The sequence below is a fragment of the Schistocerca americana genome, chromosome 2 (assembly GCF_021461395.2).
Source record: "Schistocerca americana isolate TAMUIC-IGC-003095 chromosome 2, iqSchAmer2.1, whole genome shotgun sequence".
In the NCBI taxonomy this organism is placed as follows: domain Eukaryota; kingdom Metazoa; phylum Arthropoda; class Insecta; order Orthoptera; family Acrididae; genus Schistocerca; species Schistocerca americana.
Genome location: NC_060120.1, coordinates 840,580,997 through 840,603,604, shown reverse-complemented (window position 1 = coordinate 840,603,604; position 22,608 = coordinate 840,580,997). Strand labels below are relative to the sequence as shown.

At 46.2% G+C, this 22,608-nt stretch overlaps 1 protein-coding gene across 1 annotated transcript in view; it reads left to right on the top strand.

The window, feature by feature from the left end:
- The window catches only part of LOC124595017, a 103,674-nt gene that overhangs the window by 24,799 nt on the left and 56,267 nt on the right, over positions 1-22,608 (top strand). Inside the window, exons 2-3 of the mRNA XM_047133567.1 lie at positions 5,271-5,527; positions 16,867-16,918. Coding sequence (XP_046989523.1) covers positions 5,372-5,527; positions 16,867-16,918 — 208 coding nt within the window. The 5' untranslated portion in view covers positions 5,271-5,371. The remainder of the gene's footprint in view (positions 1-5,270; positions 5,528-16,866; positions 16,919-22,608) is intronic.

Here is a 22,608-nt window from a genome sequence, read left to right as displayed (position 1 = left end):
CACGCTGTCTAATGCCCCTTGTTTATCTGCAAGTAAGTCCTCCACTACCTCTTTGATTCGCTCATCTAGCAACACGTCCCTACGTTCTGTGATATCCCTCTCTATTGCAATTATTCGTACCTCCAAATTATTGGCTTTTTCTTTCACGGTGTCACATACTTGCTTCAACGCACCCAGATTCTTCTCCCCCTCGTCTAACCGATTATTAACTGCGGACAGACGCTCATCGATAACTGAGAGTAGCTTCCTCATTGCCTCTTTATTTCCCTTATCCATTGCCTCCAATCTTTCCTTACTATCTTTTTCCATAGCCACCAATCTTTCCTTATTATCTTTATCCATCGCTTCCAATCTTTCCTTATTATCCCTATTCATCACTTCCAATCTTTCCTTATTCTCCCTATCTCTCTCCTTATTATCTCTATCCATCCTCTGTAAAAACTGCAGTTGCACATTGTCATTTGCTACTCTCGGTGCGCTCACCTCGTTCGCCTGAGAAACCATAGCTTCGCCAAGGGTAGCTTCACTTTCACTGCATACCTGACCTAGTCCCGGCTCGCCCGCGTCGTCGGGAAAAGCCCCCGTTTGTGGACAAAGCCCGCCGCATAAAGGATCACCTAGCCGCAGTCCGCTGAACAATTCAGCCCCTACCGACTGTTTGCCATTCTCGCTCATTAACCCAAAGTCGACACCTACTTCCTGCTACACTGCTACGTTCACCCCAGAATCACTATTCTCCATGGTGACTACACTTTTCGACTGCGACCTAGTTACTACGGACATTATGCAAAAAAAATTATGCAACGATCTTCCAGCCTCGGACGATGTAGCAAGTGATTACATAATAAAATAAAAGATCCTCACCAATCCAGAAAGAAATTGCAAACAAAAAAACTTTTACTTCTTAGCGCTATCACAATAAATTCCATCAAAAAAATAAAAAAATCTTAACAGCAAACCCTAACAGCAAAATATCCTGGCAGGGTCGAAATTAAGAGAGGCACCCACATGCCTTGCTCATACTGTGGCATCAAGCAGTCAGGCCTGCAAGATGAGTGGTCTGCCAAGCGAGTGGATTCATTCTTATCTGTCGAGTAACTTGAACTCTAGTACTCACAATAAAGTTACAAATTATCCTCCTGTATGAATAATGCGCAACGGAAACACACATCTGACTATCAGTAATTTACAGAACTCTGACTGTTCACTATGCACTGGCAATACCACACTTTCTTTTTTCTTTAATTTAACGGATTTTATGAACACGTGGCCACCGCACTAAATATGAATGGCGCACACTTTATAAATTCGGGACATCATGACAACATACAATTCGAAGGAAAAGACCACCAATCTTTTTCTTTTCACTATCTTATTTATTCTGATAAATTCTATAACCTAAACACACAAATTCTATAACCTACAATAATAACACATGAGAAATTCCACCCAGTGGGGATGGCTTTACATTGGTGATTCTCTACCTTATGGTCTCGTAATTATTTAATGCTACAGTGCACTTTCTGGATAGGATGGTGGATCTTTTATTATACCTCACACTTCGATTCTCACAATCATCATCACTAAACTTTCCTCCAGATCGAGCGGTACAGAAGGAACAAGCATAACCCACTAATCTTTTGAAACTACCATGCTACTCTCCCATGCAAACCACACATACCCAAATTACATGACATACACCACACTACAACATGGAATACAATACAATAAATAGTCACAACACTATCACTTTCAGCTTTCTCACTTCAATTAGAATTTATCCCAGTTTCACACGACACTGCCCCACTTTGTAATTCTACTTTCCTACTATGAACTCTGGAGATATATGCACGTCTTCCTGTGCAATGCAAGCAAAGTGGCGTTGCTGGATAGACGGCCGACTCACCTTGCTTCTCTCTCAGAGTTTGAATCTAGCGTCACACCGAATCATATCACGCAAAGTAATATTAAGAACGAATTCATCATACACGCGAGTCCTCAACTGATACCATGGACGAGTACTTCTCTTTATCCTTTGTCTCATACACAGATTGAGACTCACACAGTACTCACCACGTGGAAGTACTCGTCTCTAATTTCAAGTCGTCCACACGCCATTTCTTAAATATTTCAACTTATGGTACACACGACCAAAGATTACTACGATCCCATTAATATTACCTGCTTGACATTTGATTCTCGCCACATAAGTTCCTGAAATAGAGAAATTATTATTTTAAACTACTCTTAAATATTCCACATGCATACCATGTCTCCACTCTTTTGTCTTTACGGAGCACACCTAAAACAGGTCTTAACAACACAAGATCCAGCGGCAGAGTACCGAAACATGGCCGTTCTTCAGGTACTCTCGCACCTCTGCTGAATTGGGGGAGCACCTTGCTACCATATTGGTCAGCCACATTTCAGGCGCTCAAAGCTCAGGTAAATTTCATCTCTTTGGTCCCACCAAAGGTGGCCAAAGGATCGTCTCAGAGATGATCATATATTCACATTCACTATCTGCGGTTAGCAGACGACCATACATTCATTCATTTCACAGATCTCACCAAACAGGATGTAGGGATTTATTTTGTGGGAGTGCACATGTGATCAATTAAACAAATAAATTGTCATTCTTTCCCACACTGGGATCCGGCTTCGCTGTATTAATTGAAATTGAGTTATTTTACAAAAAAATGTGTTGTTCTGACAAATAATGAAGTATGTTGTACCTATTTTCATTGTCGGGCGGTACTGTACCCTTTCAACTTTCTCGCTAGGATCACTCGCGGAATTCATTCACTCGTTTCGTGTAAACGTGTAGATTGGCGCAGAAGTCTGTCACTACACTAGCTGGATGCTCAGTCGTCCAGTACAATGTATTCTGACTTGTAGAGTCGAGAATTCCTGTAAATTTCGTCGATTCGCGAGACATGGCATCAACAGACGGCAGAGTCGACCACGTACGCCTGGGGTCGGCGCTACGTGCAGTTACGTGCTTTGATACTCTGATACGCACTACTGACTATGCCTGAAATTGCAACGTATCCCTAGGACTCTCAAGGCTTGAAACAACTTCCATTCTCCCTCAGCATAGCTTTCTCCCGAGTTCGTTCGACATTCGGACGATTTTGTTTGTTTCTTAGGCGTACTTGGTAGTCAGTTAGTTAGTGGTCGTCCTAACGGTACGTTTAATAACATGCTGTCGGCTGGACTAAGTCAACTTTTCTATCTTCTCGATATTTTTTCCCATCTTAACAATTTTTCAGTAATAATTTGGCACTACAGATTAGTTTCTCCTCAACATAGGAAGTATGGCTCAATTTCCTTACATTTTGAAAAATATAACCAGATCAAGCTAAACTACTACTAACTATTTGTTATACTTGTCACAATATAGGCCTATTCGAACAGCTATCTTAGACACTAAAACTAGACGTCCGACGCTGTCACGGCCACAGCACATGAGAAAACATCTGGAAGTAAGAAATTATAAGGGTTGTTCAGAAAATAAGTTCCGATCATACGAGAAATGGAAACCACAATGAAAATCAGAAATTTTTAATCTGCAACAATTAGCTACACCTTCCAGCCATTTCTGTGCATAGTCGCCGCTCCGATTCAGACATTTGTCTTACCGTTGAACAAACTTTCCAGTACTCTGGTCACAGAAGGAAGCCTCCTGTGTTTTCCGCCAACTCTCTAAGCTGGTTCACAACTCGTTGTCTTTGTTAAAATTCTGTCCTCATAGACAGTGGTTGATGTGATTAGAGGGAGTCGCGTCCGAGTTTGTGATGGGTGATCGAATACTTCCCATTGAAAACACTGCAGGAGCATCTTTATTGTCCCTGCAGTGTGTGGCCGAGTATTGTCATGAAGAAGGAAATGTATGACAGTTACATTACGTGAGGTTGCGTGAAACCACGCGAAATCTCTCGGCGGGCACCTATAGTTGGAGGGAGACACTATTTTCTAGACATCTTTACGCGCCTACTGTGCACTCGAAACTGCAAAATGCAACGTGACGTTATCGATGAGCGTAATAGAGACACTGGCCAGCAGATCTGTGCAGCGCTTCATCGGTTTTTCAGTGCGGTTTCCATTTCACGACTGATCTGGACACCCCTCTTACATATCTGTGAGAGGGGAAGGAAGCGACAATTACTGAGTGATAACAGCACATGATTTACAGCACGCTGCAGGTTAAGCGTCTCAGTGGACCGTCGGTTGCCTGTATGCCTTGCATAATACGCAGTCAGTTATTGTCCAGTATCTATATTGTGTGGCCCACTAAAGACATGTAACTCTTTGTTTCACAGTGAGTAATACCTACTGTGAGGTACCCGAAACCGAATCCCATGCGTGCAGTTCCCTTTCCAATTTTCCATCGGAAACTGACTGGGGCTGCCTGCATTCACTGGTAGCAGCAGGTGCTGACGTGTTTAAAACCAGTTATCGTGACGAGGCGTGACACTCATTTCCGGCTCCTGTCAACCAGGGTCTTTTTACGATCGCTGTTCTAATGCTACATTGCACGGCAGCAAGTGGTAGGCCATTCCTTGTAGGCGCGTTGGACAGTCCGGTTCGATGCCCCAAATGATTCAAGCGGCTCTGAGCACTATGGGACTTAACATCTGAAGTAATCAGTCCTCTAGAACTTAGAACTACCTAAACCTAACCAACCTAAGGACATCACACACATCCATGCCTGAGGCAGGATTCGAACCTGCGACCGTAGCAGCAGCGCGGTACCGGACTGAAGCGCCTAGAACCGCTCGGCCACAGCGGCCGGATCGATGCCCCAAATCGAGCTTCCAGTGTGGTATTGAGCGTATCCAAACGCGACAGCTCATTTCCGCAATTACTGTGACACGTCTGCACGTCGACGAATCTTACTCTGCTGATTTAGCGCAACCGATTGGCACATACTTCACTGCTGTGTTTTGCGTCACCGGTGGCGGGTCTGCTATCGGTTGTACACTTTCTAAGCGCTCCAAAGCGAGTGGTGTGCTCTTTTAATATGAGTGACGTCAGATGATCTTAACTTAGTAATAAACCTCAAAACAGTCGTGACAAATGTGCCAGCTAAGTTTCAGAAGTTTAGACTGGTGCCACGTAGGCACAGCTACACTTATGACTATGAGTGTATTTACGAAATGGTATCAACAGAGCCTGTTGTCCAAAACGAGATGGACTACACAATAATCACTACATTTCCTACAACCCTTCAAGACTTTTGTTTATGCCAAGTATGTATTGCTGTACAGTGAGTTCACGCCAAAGACGTGCACGTGGCTTGGAGGCGCTGCTGGTCAGCTAGGAGGCTGGGCGGTGGCCTCTTTGTGACTGGTGGCGAGCAGCTGCGGCCATGACGCTCCGCACCGCTGCTGCCATCGCCGTGGCCGCCCTGTGCGTGACCTGCGTAGCCGCGGTCGTGGGCGGGCTGGACCAGCGCATCCGCTGCGGCTGCCGCGTGGTCGGCTTCGGCCACGTGCACATAGACATCGGCTGCGGCTACAGCAAGGTCAGCAGTCTCACAAGTGTCCGGCGCTTCACTGGACAAGCGTCTACATGAAAATTTAAGGCCGTATTGACAGTTGATCGATCGTGACTGTTTGGGAAATGCGGAAAGTTTTTCAGGGGCCGCTGCCAGTCACAAAATTATCTGTACAATTAATTTAATTTTTTAATAAAGTAATGTGTTCCGAGGTACAAACCACATCTTCATGTTACATGGCGATACATAAATATTTAGCCGACCGTGGTGGCCGTGCGATTCTAGGCGCTGCAGTCCGGAACCACGCGACTGCTACGGTCGCAGGTTCGAATCCTGCCTCGGGAATGGATGTGTGTGATGTCCTTAGGTTAGTTAGGTTTAAGTAGTTCTAAGTTCTAGGGGACTGATGACCTAAGATGTTAAGTCCCATAGTGCTCAGAGCCATTTGAACCATTTTGAACCATTTGAACATAAATATTTAACAGAAGTGTACATATAATAGCGAAGTTGTTCTGTACAATCTTGGCAGGTTGTATAGTCATCCTGTGGACAAAGTGAAAGATAAATAAATAAATGTAAATGCCGTGTTACTAGGGCCTTTCATGGGGTACACCGTTCGCCGGTTGCAAGTCTTTCGATTTGACGCCACTTCGGCGACTTGCGTGGCGATGGGGATGAAATGATGATGATTAGGACAACACAGCACCCAGTACCTGAGAGAACAATATCTACGACCCAGCCGGGAATCGAAACCAGGCCCTGAGGATTGACATTCTGTCTCGCTGACCACTCAGGTGCCGGTGCCGAACAGTGAAGGATAATCTAATATGAAGGAATACTACTTACTTTTGATGGTGAGCTTTTTACCTCATTCTTTTAAAATAATCAAGCTTTTTCAGACTGAAATTTTCACTCAGCAACGATGTGGATGGTGATGAGAAACTTCCTACCAGATTAACACTATATGCCGGACCGAGGCTACAACTCGCGACCTTTATCTTTTCTGGTCAAGTGCTCTGCCGACTGAGCAACCTGAGCACGACTCACGACCTCACCTCACAGCTTTACTTCCACCAGTACCCCGTCTTCTACCTTCCAAGCTTCACAAGCGTTCTCCTACAAACCTCGCAGAACTATCACTCCTGGAAGTTCGCCTGTAAGGTTCGCAGGAGAACGCTTGTGAAGTTCCGAAGGTAGGACATGAGGTACTTTGTGCCTGAGGTAAATCTGTGAGGAGGGGTCGTGCGACGTACTTCGGTAGCTCAATCGGCAGCAGTGCAGTTCTATAGCAATGGTCGTCGCACGGCAGCGGCTACGTACCGCCGGCTCCTGCACCAGACACATGCTCTGATACGAGACACCAAATTGCGTCGCATGGCTCAGAACACGTTATGTCAAGTCTCCAAACTGAACTGTTTTGCACATGTCCTTCCCTTGCCGGTTATGATGGCCGACAGATTTCAAGCAGCATATGGACATTTCGTGATCGCCGGCCTTGCTTTTAAAGTCCGATACGCCACCCTGACACTACCGTAGCGGGCGGGAGGTATCGGTTTCATTCATGTCTATAACCGTGTGCGATAGCTTTATCTCAACACTATGCGTCGCACGTGGATCTCCGCCCACGCCACTCTGACGGCCACCCTGATAACTGAAGTGGCACCACACTCTCTGCATCCCCCGGTTTCTGTAGGACACAATTCACCGGCACTCGTCCACTTCTTTAATACCTCTGCTACTTAGGGTCAGACCTTCCGACGACACGGGTGCCCAGCAGGAAAGACTATTATCGCCTCTATCAACAGCAGCAACCTATCAATACGGTCGCACACAGACATCCTGAAATTGCCTGGAACACTGTCTGGCGAGCGGTACAGAGGCCTTTTCTACCTACGACGGTGCGTTCATTGTGGTACGTGGTTGTGAATCAGAACTTCGCTAATCGTCAGAGGCTACATTCCATTCATCTGATTGACGAGCCCTTGTGTCCGACATGCTCAGTCGTTGACTCGGATGCATACCGTCTGACTTGCGCCGCGACCAGCGTATGCTGGCTACTGACGCACCGTAATGCTGGCATTACTATTGCGGTGATTGCCGGAGTCTATCTCCCCTGATGACATATTGCGCCCCGACGGCATATATTTTCCATCGACCAGGACGAACGCCGTTAACTGACTAAAAGACATGGCCCTTTACTACATATTTTGCAATGCTCACAAAGGCACACTCGACTTTTGGTCCCTACCGACGACGACACATGCAGCTTTCAGCCGCCACCCGAAGTATAGAACCCGTTTCGAAAATTATTTGGGTTCATTATTTGCGGATCCTCCTGCTCACTGAGCGTTCCGGGTATGAGACGCTGAAAATGAAGAAGGATCCTCGAGCATATTGATCCTCTACGGACGGAATAGGGGGGAACCCCTCCCAACAGACGAGAAGACGACTCGGACCATTTGCTACGGCAGCTGTAGGATATTTTTTTTATGAAACAAAATTAAATCCATAAATACAATAGAAAATAAATAAAGATTAAAAAAAGAAATTTAAACATTGTAAAAATTGAATAAATAAATAAATAAATGAAACAACATAGACAATCCCGCTACATCCTCTCTCTGATCCTTCGATCGTAGAACGCGTTGCTTGGGCATGGCGGCGGGATGCCCAGGTCTCGGGTGTCGACCCTTGCGCCATCCGCCGTCCTGATCCTGCAGCGGTTCCTGATATTTTAAAAAAATAAAGGTCGGTAGAGCACTTGGCCGCGAAAGGCAAGGGTCCGGAGTTCGAGTCTCGGTTAGGGACACAGTTTTAATATCTCAGGAAGTTTCAGTCACTCATACTGTTCATATGAAACGGCTGTCCTTTTGTGGTGCGTTTAGTTGCCTCCATTGATTTGGTTCCTTCGTTCTTGTTAACCACTGTTCATAAAGTTACAAAGGACGCCAAGATTATTTCAATTTAACCATCGATGTGTCTATCCTGGTGTAGTCAGATGTGCAGAAGACATTGCAGGTTACTGACAGACAGAAGTAGGAGTTATTTGACTGATGTCAAGACAGGATGTAGTTGTACGACATTTCAGTCCTTGTGTTCAATAGTCCAAAAGCCCTGTTACACGTCCACCCACATTAATGTTCGTCGTCAACGTCCCTTAGCAATCGCAGACAGAAGGTGGTGGCACTAGCAGTGGAGAGTGTGTCGGGGGACGCGGCGGAACACAGTGCTGCCATCGTCGTAATGCGGAAACGGAGCGATTTATAAGACGTTCAAAGGGGCATGATCATTGCCTTTCGGGACAACGGCGCAGTCATTTACGAAACGGCTAACTCTGTAAACTGTTGACATGCCACTGCGGTTAGAGTATACTGTGCATGGCAAAGTGGCGCTATCAGAAACCGGTGTCGAGGCAACTGTGTTGCACCAAGGGGCGTAGATGACAGGGGTGAACGACGCCAATGGATGTGTGGATAAGAGAATAGACGTGCAACTGTTACGCAGCTGACCGCCCGGATGAACCACGGGGCTACGAACAGTGTCTCCTCAACGACCGTTCAGCAAATATTACTGCTAATGGGCATCCGGAGCGTGCAACTAGTTCATGCACCAATGCTGATTCCTGTTCTTCGGCGACGAAGGCTGGAGTTTGCTTGCACGCCAAAACCGCAAATGGACTTCTACTGCGTAGTGACAGACGGCCTTTTCAGACTAATCACGTTTGTGGTCCATCAGACAGATGGCCGTCTCTGTGTACAGCGTGAAACATCTGAAAGCTGACACCCTGCATCAATCATCGGATGGGTCCAAGCCGGACGGTGGAGCGTTACGACCTGGGGTATGTTTTCGTGGTATTCTTTGGGTGATCTCGTCTCTGTGGAAGGAAAAGTGGAAGAACACAAGCATGCATCCATCCTTGGGGACAACGTCCATCTTTACGTGCAGTTTGTTTTTCCTCAGCATGATGAAATCTACCTGCAGGAAAATGCAACAATTTTTCAGTTTTATGTTACCTGGGACTGCTCTATTTTTCTCAAATTTTAAAGGGTAACTTCTCTCAAAGAGAAAATGGAAAAGAGCTGCACAGGATTAGTCAGTAAGAAAGTCTGAAGAACTATAGCAAATTTCAGAAACTGCGAAGCAATGCTTTTGACCGAAGAGGCGGAAAACGGCCTACCTCGATCTACCTGTTAGGCATTTCTGGCCACGGCAGTGACAGGAGCGCAGGAGAGAAGGTAGGTCGCCCGGCGGAGGCGTTTCGACAGTGTCCTAAACGCCCATTGTGTTTACAGCCGGCGTCCATAAAAATCCACGAGTTCCCATGCTTGTATTGGACTGGACGCTATAGATGGAGCCATTAGGTGGTATCGTCCCTTTGCCTGCCGAGTTCTTGGGAAGAATTTTATGATGGAACGTAACATTTGTAGTGGCTCTGAAATGATCTCTGTCGGGACACAAAAGCACTTCTCTTGGTTGAGCCAAGGCTCCTGATCAGACATTCTGTAACGTTCGACCCTTCAGGATAATGATCTCTGTGTTGTTCACTTTAGGCCTAAAAGAAAACTATCAAACATGCTGTCTAAAGTGGCCGTGGGAAACACAATTCGGAAGGATAAAGTCTTTTCCTCCCAGCGCCGACATTTACGAGTCAGGGATTGACTGCTTCTCTAGCAGGGAAAAGAATGTTATTAACTTTGGTTAGTATTGGTCGGGAGGCTGAGGATACTAGCTAGAGGGGAGACGTGTCGCTGGTGTAGTCGTATGACTGGCACGAAAGCCGTGTGGGAGCGGTTGCATTGGTGCCCTTTCCGAGTTTACCGAGTTTTGATGGAAAGGTGATGTGTGGAGAAAAGTTTCATATCATTCAGACTGTGGTCTGGACAGGAAATTCTAGTCTTGACTCTGTTTATGAGTGGATTTCACCTGGGATACTCGCCCTGAACGTGACTTCCCACTAGCACTGATCTTAACACTAAGCCGTCCGGCGACACCACAACAGTGTCGTGCGCGAAATAGCGGTCAACGGCCGGCGACACCGCAGTGGTGTCGTGTGCATAGTATCGCACAGTGGTCGGCGACACTACAGTGGTGTCGTGTGCGTAGTATCGCTCAGTGGCCAGCGACAGCACGTTAGTATGTTTTGCATTCTGTTGGTGTTTTGTTTAGGTAACAATAAATTACACACGTCAACAAGTGTTTTGTTTTAATAGTACTTGTGGCCTTTCATCATGGTGGACGAAAGAGATAATAGGATTATTTACGATGAATGGGCGGACGTCTTGTCTGACGTTCTGGACGACTTGACCGATTGGAAAGAAGACATTGGATATCAAAATAATGAAAGCGAAGCAGAATCGCAGGAAGAGAGCGAAATACGTCCAAGAAGAATTCGCTGAACGCTACGGTTGCTAACTGATTCGGTTGAATCAGACGAAGAACACAGTGCACAGTGGTCAGACTTTGATTTGCTGAGAACCAATAATAAACTTGAAGGATTCCCAGGTCCAAACATATTTCCCAACGATACACAGAACGTCGAGGATATCGTACAATTATATGTTGGGAACGGTCTATTTGAACATATTAGCAACGAAACCAACAAGTACTATAGTCAAAATTGCAATAAAAGAAAACTGAATTAAGAAAATGTCAAATTTGTCGACGTTACGGGACTCGAACTTAGAAAATGGTTTGGGCTTGCTGTCCTTATGGGAACTGTAGAAAAAAAAGCAAGGATCGATTATTATAGGTCAACGAATCCGTCAACAGACACACCGATATTTCGCAAAACGATAACCCGCAACCGATTCAGACAAATATTATAATTTTTACAATTTTCCGACAGCAACAGTAAACCGGATAATGCCGACCGGCTTGTCAAAGTACAATTCGTAATTGATTATTTTTCCAAAAAATTTACACAAACGTTTAATCCAAGTCAAAACATCTCAATTGATGAAGGAATGATACCGTGGCGTGGACGGTTAAATTTTAAAGTTTACAATCTGTTGAAAATTACGAAATACAGCATACTCATTCGGATGCTGTGTGATTCGAGTACGGGATACATTTCTTCATTCAAGGTATATTACGGCGCTGGACAGCCTTTAGGAAAAATAGTGACGGAACTATTGACTCCTTCTGATGCAAAGTGGAATCACCTCTGCATGGATAATTATTATAACAGTGTAGAACTTGCAGAGAAGTTACTAGAAAAGAAAATTCTAGTTTGTGGAACGATACGGCAAAATAGAGGATTTACGGAAAATTAAAGCGGGCAAAAGTCAATGTGTCTGAAGCTTGTTATCAACGGAAAGGTGACAAGCGGCCTGCGACAAGGCAAGTAATCCGACTTAGCGCTGCCGGTGCCAAGCGAACGTGCGGACGGCAAAGTGTTAAGTGGGGAGCCTGCGGTGTACCGACAGTTTGAATCTCAATCATCTCTGACAACTCGCTGTGCCGAGGACAACCTCATTTGTATCAGTATTGCCGCTTCGGCGTTGGATTTCCTTGTGCGTACTGCCGTAGAAGTGAGATTGACCCATGGTATGACCGGCAAAGGGGAATGTCACACGATAGAATCTGCCAAGATGACAGGGCCTCGTTAGAGTGTAATTGCGATCCGTCTGACAGGTCGACTGCCTGCAACTCTGCATATTTCGCTCCCGCGGTAACGAATTACAGGCGCCGCTCATCGCTGCTCTGCCGCCGCTTACTCAGCGACCGTCACCCCCGGGACAGCGCTATGCATCGAGAGAGGGGTATAGAGTTGCTGCTCAGACTTGTTAGGTCAAACAGAATCACCGTGTCGCCACTTGTCCTCAGCTGCACCGATGTAGAGTAACTTTTGTGTATACAAAATCCGTCAAAGTCTATTCAGCATTAGATACTCTCAGATTGCGTTATCCATGTTTTGAGCCAGGGTAAATAGCTTACATAGATAAACCTTAGTCTTTGCCAACCAGACGCCACCCAGTGGAATGGTAATTATGTGTTGCTTCTCTTCATGATTAATTTGTCATCTCTCTTAAAGTGTGATGGTTGTTCTATTTTATGATTAATACACTCATGTTAAGAAATAAAAAAAACTTCTAGAGATAGGACGTTCATATTCACAGGACATGTGCGTTAGTATGTTCAGCAGATATTAGCACTTCATTCGCATCGGTTCAGCATGTGTCCTATTGCCAAGCAGACATGCGTCATGATCCAGGCGTGTATAAGGCGCGAATGGCATAATGTGGTAAAGCCATCCATGCTGCATTCACCTGGTTCCGAAGTTCATCTGTTGTGGTTGGCACTGGCCCGCAGTGCAGTACCCATTGTTTCACGATGTCCCACACATATTCGATTGGTGACAAGTCTGGTGATTTAGCTGGCCAGGACAAAAGAGTGACATCCTGTTACACCAAGAATGCACATAATCGTGCAGCAACATGTGATCGTGCATTGTTTTGCTGAAAAATGGCGTCTGGGGTGTTGTTCAGAGAGGGTATGGCTACGGGTCGCAGGATGTCACTAACGTAGGTCACAGCGGTCACAGTGCCCTGGGCACACACCAACGTGATTTGTGATTGTGCCCAATAGCAACCCACACCGTAAGGCCTTGACTTGGTTCAAAATGGTTCAAATGGCTCTGAGCACTATGGGACTTAACATCTGTGGTCATCAGTCCCCTAGAACTTAGAACTACTTAAACCTAACTAACCTAAGGACATCATACACATCCATGCCCGAGGCAGGATTCGAACCTGCGACCATAGCGGTCACGCAGTTGCAGACTGAAGCGCTTAGAACCGCACCCTTGACTTGGTGATGTATGTATTGTGCGAATGCAGTCACTGAGAAGCCGCTCCCCCTGTGTACAACGAACCAAAGTGCACCCAAACAAACAGAAACTGGTTCCGTCCTAAAACACTATCTGATGCCATTACTATCCCCAGTGAGTCGTTCCATACACCATTGCCATTCGTCAAAGCTAGGCAGAGAAGTGAACAACGCGCACTTAACCCATGCCATAATAGATGGCTACGGATTGTCAACCCTGATGATGTACGGTGTGTTACACTGTTCCGTTGTTGCGACAGAGCCGAGGAGGACGCAGATCTGTCCTGCAATGCCGTTCGGATGAGACGTCGATCTTCTCGGGGGCTGGTCTGGGTGGTATGACGTCTTCCATCTCGTCGTCTTTTGCTGTCTTCCGTGAACCATTCTGCACACAGCCGTTGCACACACTTTGCCCCACATGAGTAACAATTTTCCGGATGGATGCTTCATATTCTCTCATACCAATATTGCCCCCTCTTTCAAATTCAGTGATTTGACGGTACGGTTCGTGCCTACATCTGCGAGGCATACTGCATGTCTGTTCAACTCACACGGATCCATTATCTTCGGTTTATAGCAACAGCGAGAGACGCAGGCACTTTTTACCGATAGGTGGTGTTGCGTCGTGATGTCGAAGCTAATCTTGAACCCGCGGTCCGACATTGTTCCAATGCTAATCATTTTTGCAGAACATGCTACCGTACATGTCCTGTGAATATGAATGTCCTATCTCTAGTTGTTCAAGGTGTTCCATTTTTTTCTAAACACGAGTGTAAATATTGCCATTTTTATAAGAGATTAAACCCGTAATGGTATATTAATCACCCTTCACTAATTGAATAGAATAATGTCAGGGCCATAATTTTATTAATTTTTCTCAGAATTCAATTTTTATTTAAGATTTTGATAAAAGTGATAATCTCCAATGCAGGGTAGCAATGGTGATTGCCGTTACAGGGCAGATTTAATTTAGCAGATGCATGGAAGGTTGCTATAAGGGTGTAAACCTGCAGTCGTCTGTAGTCTTTCAGATCAAAGCGCAGTACCCGTGTACTTTAGCAATTGCATTGTAGAATTTAGGTGGCTGAAGAATAGTGATACTTTTGTTACTCAAAAGAGTTTTTCCTTTGTATATAGAATTAGTTGGGATTTAAAGTTACAACTGTTCTTTCCAAAACTCGTTCTGCCATCTTGGCAAAATTAAATAAACGTCATATTTACGAAATTTGAAACGACTGCGAAATGATGTGAAAATATTTCTATCTTAAGGAAATTTTCGTGCTGGTTCTAAAACTGGTCTAAATTTTTGCAATTGTGTAATATTCACGAAGATATGGAGAATTCAATATTATTATTCATATTTTATTAATAATAATGCAGCTGCTGTGTTTGGGTTGCAGATGTACACTCCTGGAAATTGAAATAAGAACACCGTGAATTCATTGTCCCAGGAAGGGGAAACTTTATTGACACATTCCTGGGGTCAGATACATCACATGATCACACTGACAGAACCACAGGCACATAGACACAGGCAACAGAGCATGCACAATGTCGGCACTAGTACAGTGTATATCCACCTTTCGCAGCAATGCAGGCTGCTATTCTCCCATGGAGACGATCGTAGAGATGCTGGATGTAGTCTTGTGGAACGGCTTGCCATGCCATTTCCACCTGGCGCCTCAGTTGGACCAGCGTTCGTGCTGGACGTGCAGACCGCGTGAGGCGACGCTTCATCCAGTCCCAAACATGCTCAATGGGGGACAGATCCGGAGATCTTGCTGGCCAGGGTAGTTGACTTACACCTTCTAGAGCACGTTGGGTGGCACGGGATACATGCGGACGTGCATTGTCCTGTTGGAACAGCAAGTTCCCTTGCCGGTCTAGGAATGGTAGAACGATGGGTTCGATGACGGTTTGGATGTACCGTGCACTATTCAGTGTCCCCTCGACGATCACCAGTGGTGTACGGCCAGTGTAGGAGATCGCTCCCCACACCATGATGCCGGGTGTTGGCCCTGTGTGCCTCGGTCGTATGCAGTCCTGATTGTGGCGCTCACCTGCACGGCGCCAAACACGCATACGACCATCATTGGCACCAAGGCAGAAGCGACTCTCATCGCTGAAGACGACACGTCTCCATTCGTCCCTCCATTCACGCCTGTCGCGACACCACTGGAGGCGGGCTGCACGATGTTGCGGCGTGAGCGGAAGACGGCCTAACGGTGTGCGGGACCGTAGCCCAGCTTCATGGAGACGGTTGCGAATGGTCCTTGCCGATGCCCCAGGAGCAACAGTGTCCCTAATTTGCTGGGAAGTGGCGGTGCGGTCCCCTACGGCACTGCGTAGGATCCTACGGTCTTTGCGTGCATCCGTGCGTCGCTGCGGTCCGGTCCCAGGTCGACGGGCACGTGCACCTTCCGCCGACCACTGGCGACAACATCGATGTACTGTGGAGACCTCACGCCCCAGGTGTTGAGCAATTCGGCGGTACGTCCACCCGGCCTCCCGCATGCCCACTATACGCCCTCGCTCAAAGTCCGTCAACTGCACATACGGTTCACGTCCACGCTGTCGCGGCATGCTACCAGTGTTAAAGACTGCGATGGAGCTCCGTATGCCACGGCAAACTGGCTGACACTGACGGCGGCGGTGCACAAATGCTGCGCAGCTAGCGCCATTCGACGGCCAACACCGTGGTTCCTAGTGTGTCCGCTGTGCCGTGCGTGTGATCATTGCTTGTACAGCCCTCTCGCAGTGTCCGCAGCAAGTATGGTGGGTCTGACACACCGGTGTCAATGTGTTCTTTTTTCCATTTCCAGGAGTGTATTTATAGAAATGTATTTGTAGAACTTGATCTTTTGCCCTCTAACATTAGTTGAACAAACGTTAGGTTTGAAAGCAGTCGTTAACTGAATTTTAATATTGTACCACAGTTTCCATCGTTTATACATGATTTTCCATGAAACTTATTATCCCATTATGATCTACAATTGTAATAGATGCTTAGTTCATGGTAGCAAAACGGAACCCGATGAATTTAACGAGCTTGAACATTCTAAATATGGAATTCTTACAGCAATCCCAAACAAAATTTAGAAGGACTGTGTGGTATTTACGGAATCATCAAGCAAACAGCAATGCTGTGCTGTTGTTATAAATATATCTTGTGAATGAAAACAGAATTTACGTGATAACAATTTGCAATTTGGATTAGGGTAAAGGAGTCTGTGGCTAGCGTTCCAATCGAACTTTCTTCCATAATCGATAATCGATATTTATTCGTATATTATAACTCAGCGTGCAAATAATACAAAGTCGACAGAGGAATTCTAATCTTTATCGTTGGATAATAGAAATATAGTATGGAGAGCCACATGTCTTTTATGACAAAACGATTGCTTATACAGCAGTGTGGCCAGTAAAGCTACCACTTTATTAGTCATGCAAGCCTCTTTTTTGTTAAGTCCTATATAGGCACTAATATTTTAGTTGTAGTCTTTTATCACATTAAGCTGCAATGTATCTCTGTGTTTCAGGCAAATGCTTACTCGCACGGAAGAGAAGGGAGGAACATTACCTGCAGGAAAGGTAAATGCATTCTCAACATTACGACACCAACTTGTATGGTTATTCATCTTAACAAATTGCAGATACTAACTACTGGTTTGTAATGTGAGTGCGGCTGTGGAACACTGATTTTATCACTGAGGGATAAGTGGTATTCTGGTGAAACTGTTACATCAGAGGTTGTAAGCAACTGTCTAGATATAAGGAATCGAAAACAACTTTTCCTTGGTTCAAAAAATGTCATGCACTTTTCTTTAAACAGACTTTCAAAACGCAAGATGACCTAATGAATAAAACAGCGGTCTCACATCCAGGAGGAGGGCAGCTCAACTCTCCACCTGGCCAACCTCTTTTAGATTCTGTGTTATTCGCTTAAGGCAATGATACGGCCACTTTCCTGTCCTATCCTTTCTCAATCCGAGCTTTGTGTGTGAAATGTGTATGAAATCTTATGGGACTTAACTGCTAAGGTCATCAGTCCCTAAGCTTACACACTAATTAACCTAAATGATCCTAAGGACAAACACACACCCATGCCTGAGGGAGGACTCGAACCTCCGCCGGGATCAGTCGCACAGTCCATGACTACAGCGCCTTAGAAATCCGAGCTGCTGCTCCAGCTATAAAGTCCTTGATGGGACATTAATCCCTTATTTTCTTCGCTTCATATTCATAACATTCCCACTAGGCATTTCAACGTAAGTTTTCTCTTATTTTTTCTAAATTGCATAAGGCAAATGCCACGATTTTTCCTTTGCAATGGACGTGGCCGCGTTCTTTCCTCACCCTTATGTAATAAGAGCTTCTGCTCCGTATCTAATGACCACCATGTCGACGGAACGCGAAAACCTAATGCACCTCGTTTATGTTTTCACCTAGTTTCCGTAATAATCACAAACGTAGTAAAAGATAATATTAGGTGAGAATGCTTCATCCACGAAGTTTTTGCATCCAGAATGGCATAAAAAACGAACATTCACAAAGAAGTGATTTAACAGCTACAAATACTGCTAAATGATGTAGAAAACGAACAGTTACTTGTGTACATAGTTCCCTTGTTTAACATCCTACACACAACAACACCTCAGTGTTAATAAATGTGTCCTACAATACCCCTATCAGGCTAAATCAGAAGTCACATGTCAGTCATACGCGCTATGTCAAACTGAAAACGTCCTGGAAATTGCCTTATGAATTAGAAATGGGCTGGCCATCTGTATAAATATATTTAAATCAACACGAAAGTTGTGATGGATTTTCTATAACGGAATACGAATGTGCATACGTCCATATATCAAAGCCGTAGTGTTGTCGCAGCTCTATAGAAGAGTATTGTTACGCCCGCAGCCGTCTGCACTTCGCAGTTGAGAGCTGGCAACAGTGCTACCAGCCGTCAGTGATTCTTTTCCACTGATTCTGCTGTATATGGGTTGCACAAGTTTCTCTAGATTTGTTACCGTTATTATCAGCACTCGTACGACTTTTCATCCGGTACGTAATCTTTTTTACAGCTGCTTAGCAGACGGAATGCAGTCCAGATCATACAAAAAATGTTAATGATACTATGACCTTAGAATTTATACCTGCTTTGTAACTCATCAACATAGAAACTCAATATGATTTGCTAAGAAGGTGGAAACAGATTGATACATTATTAATATTTTGGTGTGATACGAACACCAAATAAACTATTATCAAATCTAAAAGGAACAATCTGTTCGGAGCCCTTAACAAATGAATGAGAACGGCACATCGTTTTGAAAATTGCGTAACCGCTACGGAAGTCTGCAACCTGTGTGCAATGGAAAGTATTTCAAAACTGGATGTTACATGAGCCTGTCTCCTACATAGGCGAATTCTTCCACTAGAGTGTAATTCCCAGCAACAAGACGCTAATCTCCTACTACTCTTCAGCACCTTCCTCTTTGCTCTGTTTATGCTTCAGTCATATTCTGTGCAAGGTGAGCTGTCCATTCCTCTCAACAGGTTTTCTGGGTTTTCGTTACAGCCATTGGCATTGCTGTCTACTCCCCTTGCACATTCATGCTTTTTCCGAAATTTTCTTTTACCCCCTTTTTTGCTTCTTGTATACACAAACTGTACAATGATAGTGGAATAATAGTGGTAACTTACCATCCATACAAAGATTATAAATTGATTATACTATTGGTCGTCTCTGTACAATGTTCTGTGAATTGTGAATGTCTTATTTCGCCATACAATGACAATGGCTTCTTCTAAATCCACAAATACTACGAAAATACTGATATTTCTTCAATCTGCCTCCCTTTCTAAGTGCAGTGTCAAGTTACATACTGGTACTCATATCACTGGCACCTTTTCCCTACCTCAAATTCAATAGATATGTGTACATTAACTCTTAAATTATTGTTCCTATTATTCCATATTATTCCATGTCCTCGCCTTCTTTGGTAATGTGATGATTATGGTTTTCTGGAAATTTGATGTTATAATGGGTTCATAGATTTTTTTTCTTTTTTCTTTACCCAACCCAGATAGCCAACTGCTTCCTACATCTCCCGCAGTTTTCTGCAATTACGAATGTGTGTCGTCGATACCACGAGATTTGTCAGAATCCGTATCATTAAGCACTGTGTGTAATTCTGGCCTTATTTGACCTATTTCTTGCACATCAAGGTTCTCTTCTCCTATCATACTTTGGCATAGCTCTTCTCTGCCTTACGAACCATCAATGTACTCTTGCCATATATCTCCTGTGTTTAACAGACACTGGACTCCAACCAGACTATTACCCCGTTAGTCTAGTTGAGTTCAGGCACCGAGCAGACATTACTGCAAAACTCGCAGCACATAAAGAAGACGGGTAGGCCTATCGTGGTAATAATGTTCACAAAATCGAAACAGTCACTCCTAAAAACACACGGAAACACATCAATAATTTTAAAAAATTCTAATCCTAGAGCGAGCTGAATTTGACAGTGAGGGCCTATGGTTCTGTAGAGCTATAAATATCCACTGAGCCAATAATATGAAGCTGACATCCAGCCGAAATTGGATGCTGAGCTGCTAGTGCAGAGATAATACAGAGTGGCTGGAAAAGATTCATCCTATTTCAAAGAACTGTATCTACTATATCAATGAAGATACAACCTTCGGGTGAATTTTACTCACAATGATTTCATTTTCAAAGCGAACATTCACTTTAACAAGGTTACATCTTTTATGTATATACACTCCTGGAAATTGAAATAAGAACACCGTGAATTCATTGTTCTAGGAAGGGGAAACTTTATTGACACATTCCTGGGGTCAGATACATCACATGATCACACTGACAGAACCACAGGCACATAGACACAGGCAACAGAGCATGCACAATGTCGGCACTAGTACAGTGTATATCCACCTTCCGCAGCAATGCAGGCTGCTATTCTCCCATGGAGACGATCGTAGAGATGCTGGATGTAGTCCTGTGGAACGGCTTGCCATGCCATTTCCACCTGGTGCCTCAGTTGGACCAGCGTTCGTGCTGGACGTGCAGACCGCGTGAGACGATGCTTCATCCAGTCCCAAACATGCTCAATGGGGGACAGATCCGGAGATCTTGCTGGCCAGGGTAGTTGACTTACACCTTCTAGAGCACGTTGGGTGGCACGGGATACATGCGGACGTGCATTGTCCTGTTGGAACAGCAAGTTCCCTTGCCGGTCTAGGAATGGTAGAACGATGGGTTCGATGACGGTTTGGATGTACCGTGCACTATTCAGTGTCCCCTCGACGATCACCAGTGGTGTACGGCCAGTGTAGGAGATCGCTCCCCACACCATGATGCCGGGTGTTGGCCCTGTGTGCCTCGGTCGTATGCAGTCCTGATTGTGGCGCCCACCTGCACGGCGCCAAACACGCATACGACCATCATTGGCACCAAGGCAGAAGCGACTCTCATCGCTGAAGACGACACGTCTCCATTCGTCCCTCCATTCACGCCTGTCGCGACACCACTGGAGGCGGGCTGCACGATGTTGGGGCGTGAGCGGAAGACGGCCTAACGGTGTGCGGGACCGTAGCCCAGCTTCATGGAGACGGTTGCGAATGGTCGTCGCCGATACCCCAGGAGCAACAGTGTCCCTAATTTGCTGGGAAGTGGCGGTGCGGTCCCCTACGGCACTGCGTAGGATCCTACGGTCTTGGCGTGCATCCGTGCGTCGCTGCGGTCCGGTCCCAGGTCGACGGGCACGTGCACCTTCCGCCGACCACTGGCGACAACATCGATGTACTGTGGAGACCTCACGCCCCACGTGTTGAGCAATTCGGCGGTACGTCCACCCGGCCTCCCACATGCCCACTATACGCCCTCGCTCAAAGTCCGTCAACTGCACATACGGTTCACGTCCACGCTGTCGCGGCATGCTACCAGTGTTAAAGACTGCGATGGAGCCCCGTATGCCACGGCAAACTGGCTGACACTGACGGCGGCGGTGCACAAATACTGCGCAGCTAGCGCCATTCGACGGCCAACACCGCGGTTCCTGGTGTGTCCGCTGTGCCGTGCGTGTGATCATTGCTTGTACAGCCCTCTCGCAGTGTCCGGAGCAAGTATGGTGGGTCTGACACACCGGTGTCAATGTGTTCATTTTTCCATTTCCAGGAGTGTAGATATACAAACTTTGAATATTGACACCGGTGTGTCAGACCCACCATACTTGCTCCGGACACTGCGAGAGGGCTGTACAAGCAATGATCACACGCACGGCACAGTGGACACACCAGGAACCGCGGTGTTGGCCGTCGAATGGCGCTAGCTGCGCAGCATTTGTGCACCGCCGCCGTCAGTGTCAGCCAGTTTGCCGTGGCATACGGAGCTCCATCGCAGTCTTTAACACTGGTAGCATGCCGCGACAGCGTGGACGTGAACCGTATGTGCAGTTGACGGACATTGAGCGAGGGCGTATAGTGGGCATGCGAGAGGCCGGGTGGACGTACCGCCGAATTGCTCAACACGTGGGGCGTGAGGTCCCCACAGTACATCGATGTTGTCGCCAGTGGTCGGCGGAAGGTGCACGTGCCCGTCGACCTGGGACCGGACCGCAGCGACGCACGGATGCACGCCAAGACCGTAGGATCCTACGCAGTGCCGTAGGGGACCGCACCGCCACTTCCCAGCAAATTAGGGACACTGTTGCTCCTGGGGTATCGGCGAGGACCATTCGCAACCGTCTCCATGAAGCTGGGCTACGGTCCCGCACACCGTTAGGCCGTCTTCCGCTCACGCCCCAACATCGTGCAGCCCTCCTCCAGTGGTGTCGCGACAGGCGTGAATGGAGGGACGAATGGAGACGTGTCGTCTTCAGCGATGAGAGTCGCTTCTGCCTTGGTGCCAATGATGGTCGTATGCGTGTTTGGCGCCGTGCAGGTGGGCGCCACAATCAGGACTGCATACGACCGAGGCACACAGGGCCAACACCCGGCATCATGGTGTGGGGAGCGATCTCCTACACTGGCCGTACACCACTGGTGATCGTCGAGGGGACACTGAATAGTGCACGGTACATCCAAACCGTCATCGAACCCATCGTTCTACCATTCCTAGACCGGCAAGGGAACTTGCTGTTCCAACAGGACAATGCACGTCCGCATGTATCCCGTGCCACCCAACGTGCTCTAGAAGGTGTAAGTCAACTACCCTGGCCAGCAAGATCTCCGGATCTGTCCCCCATTGAGCATGTTTG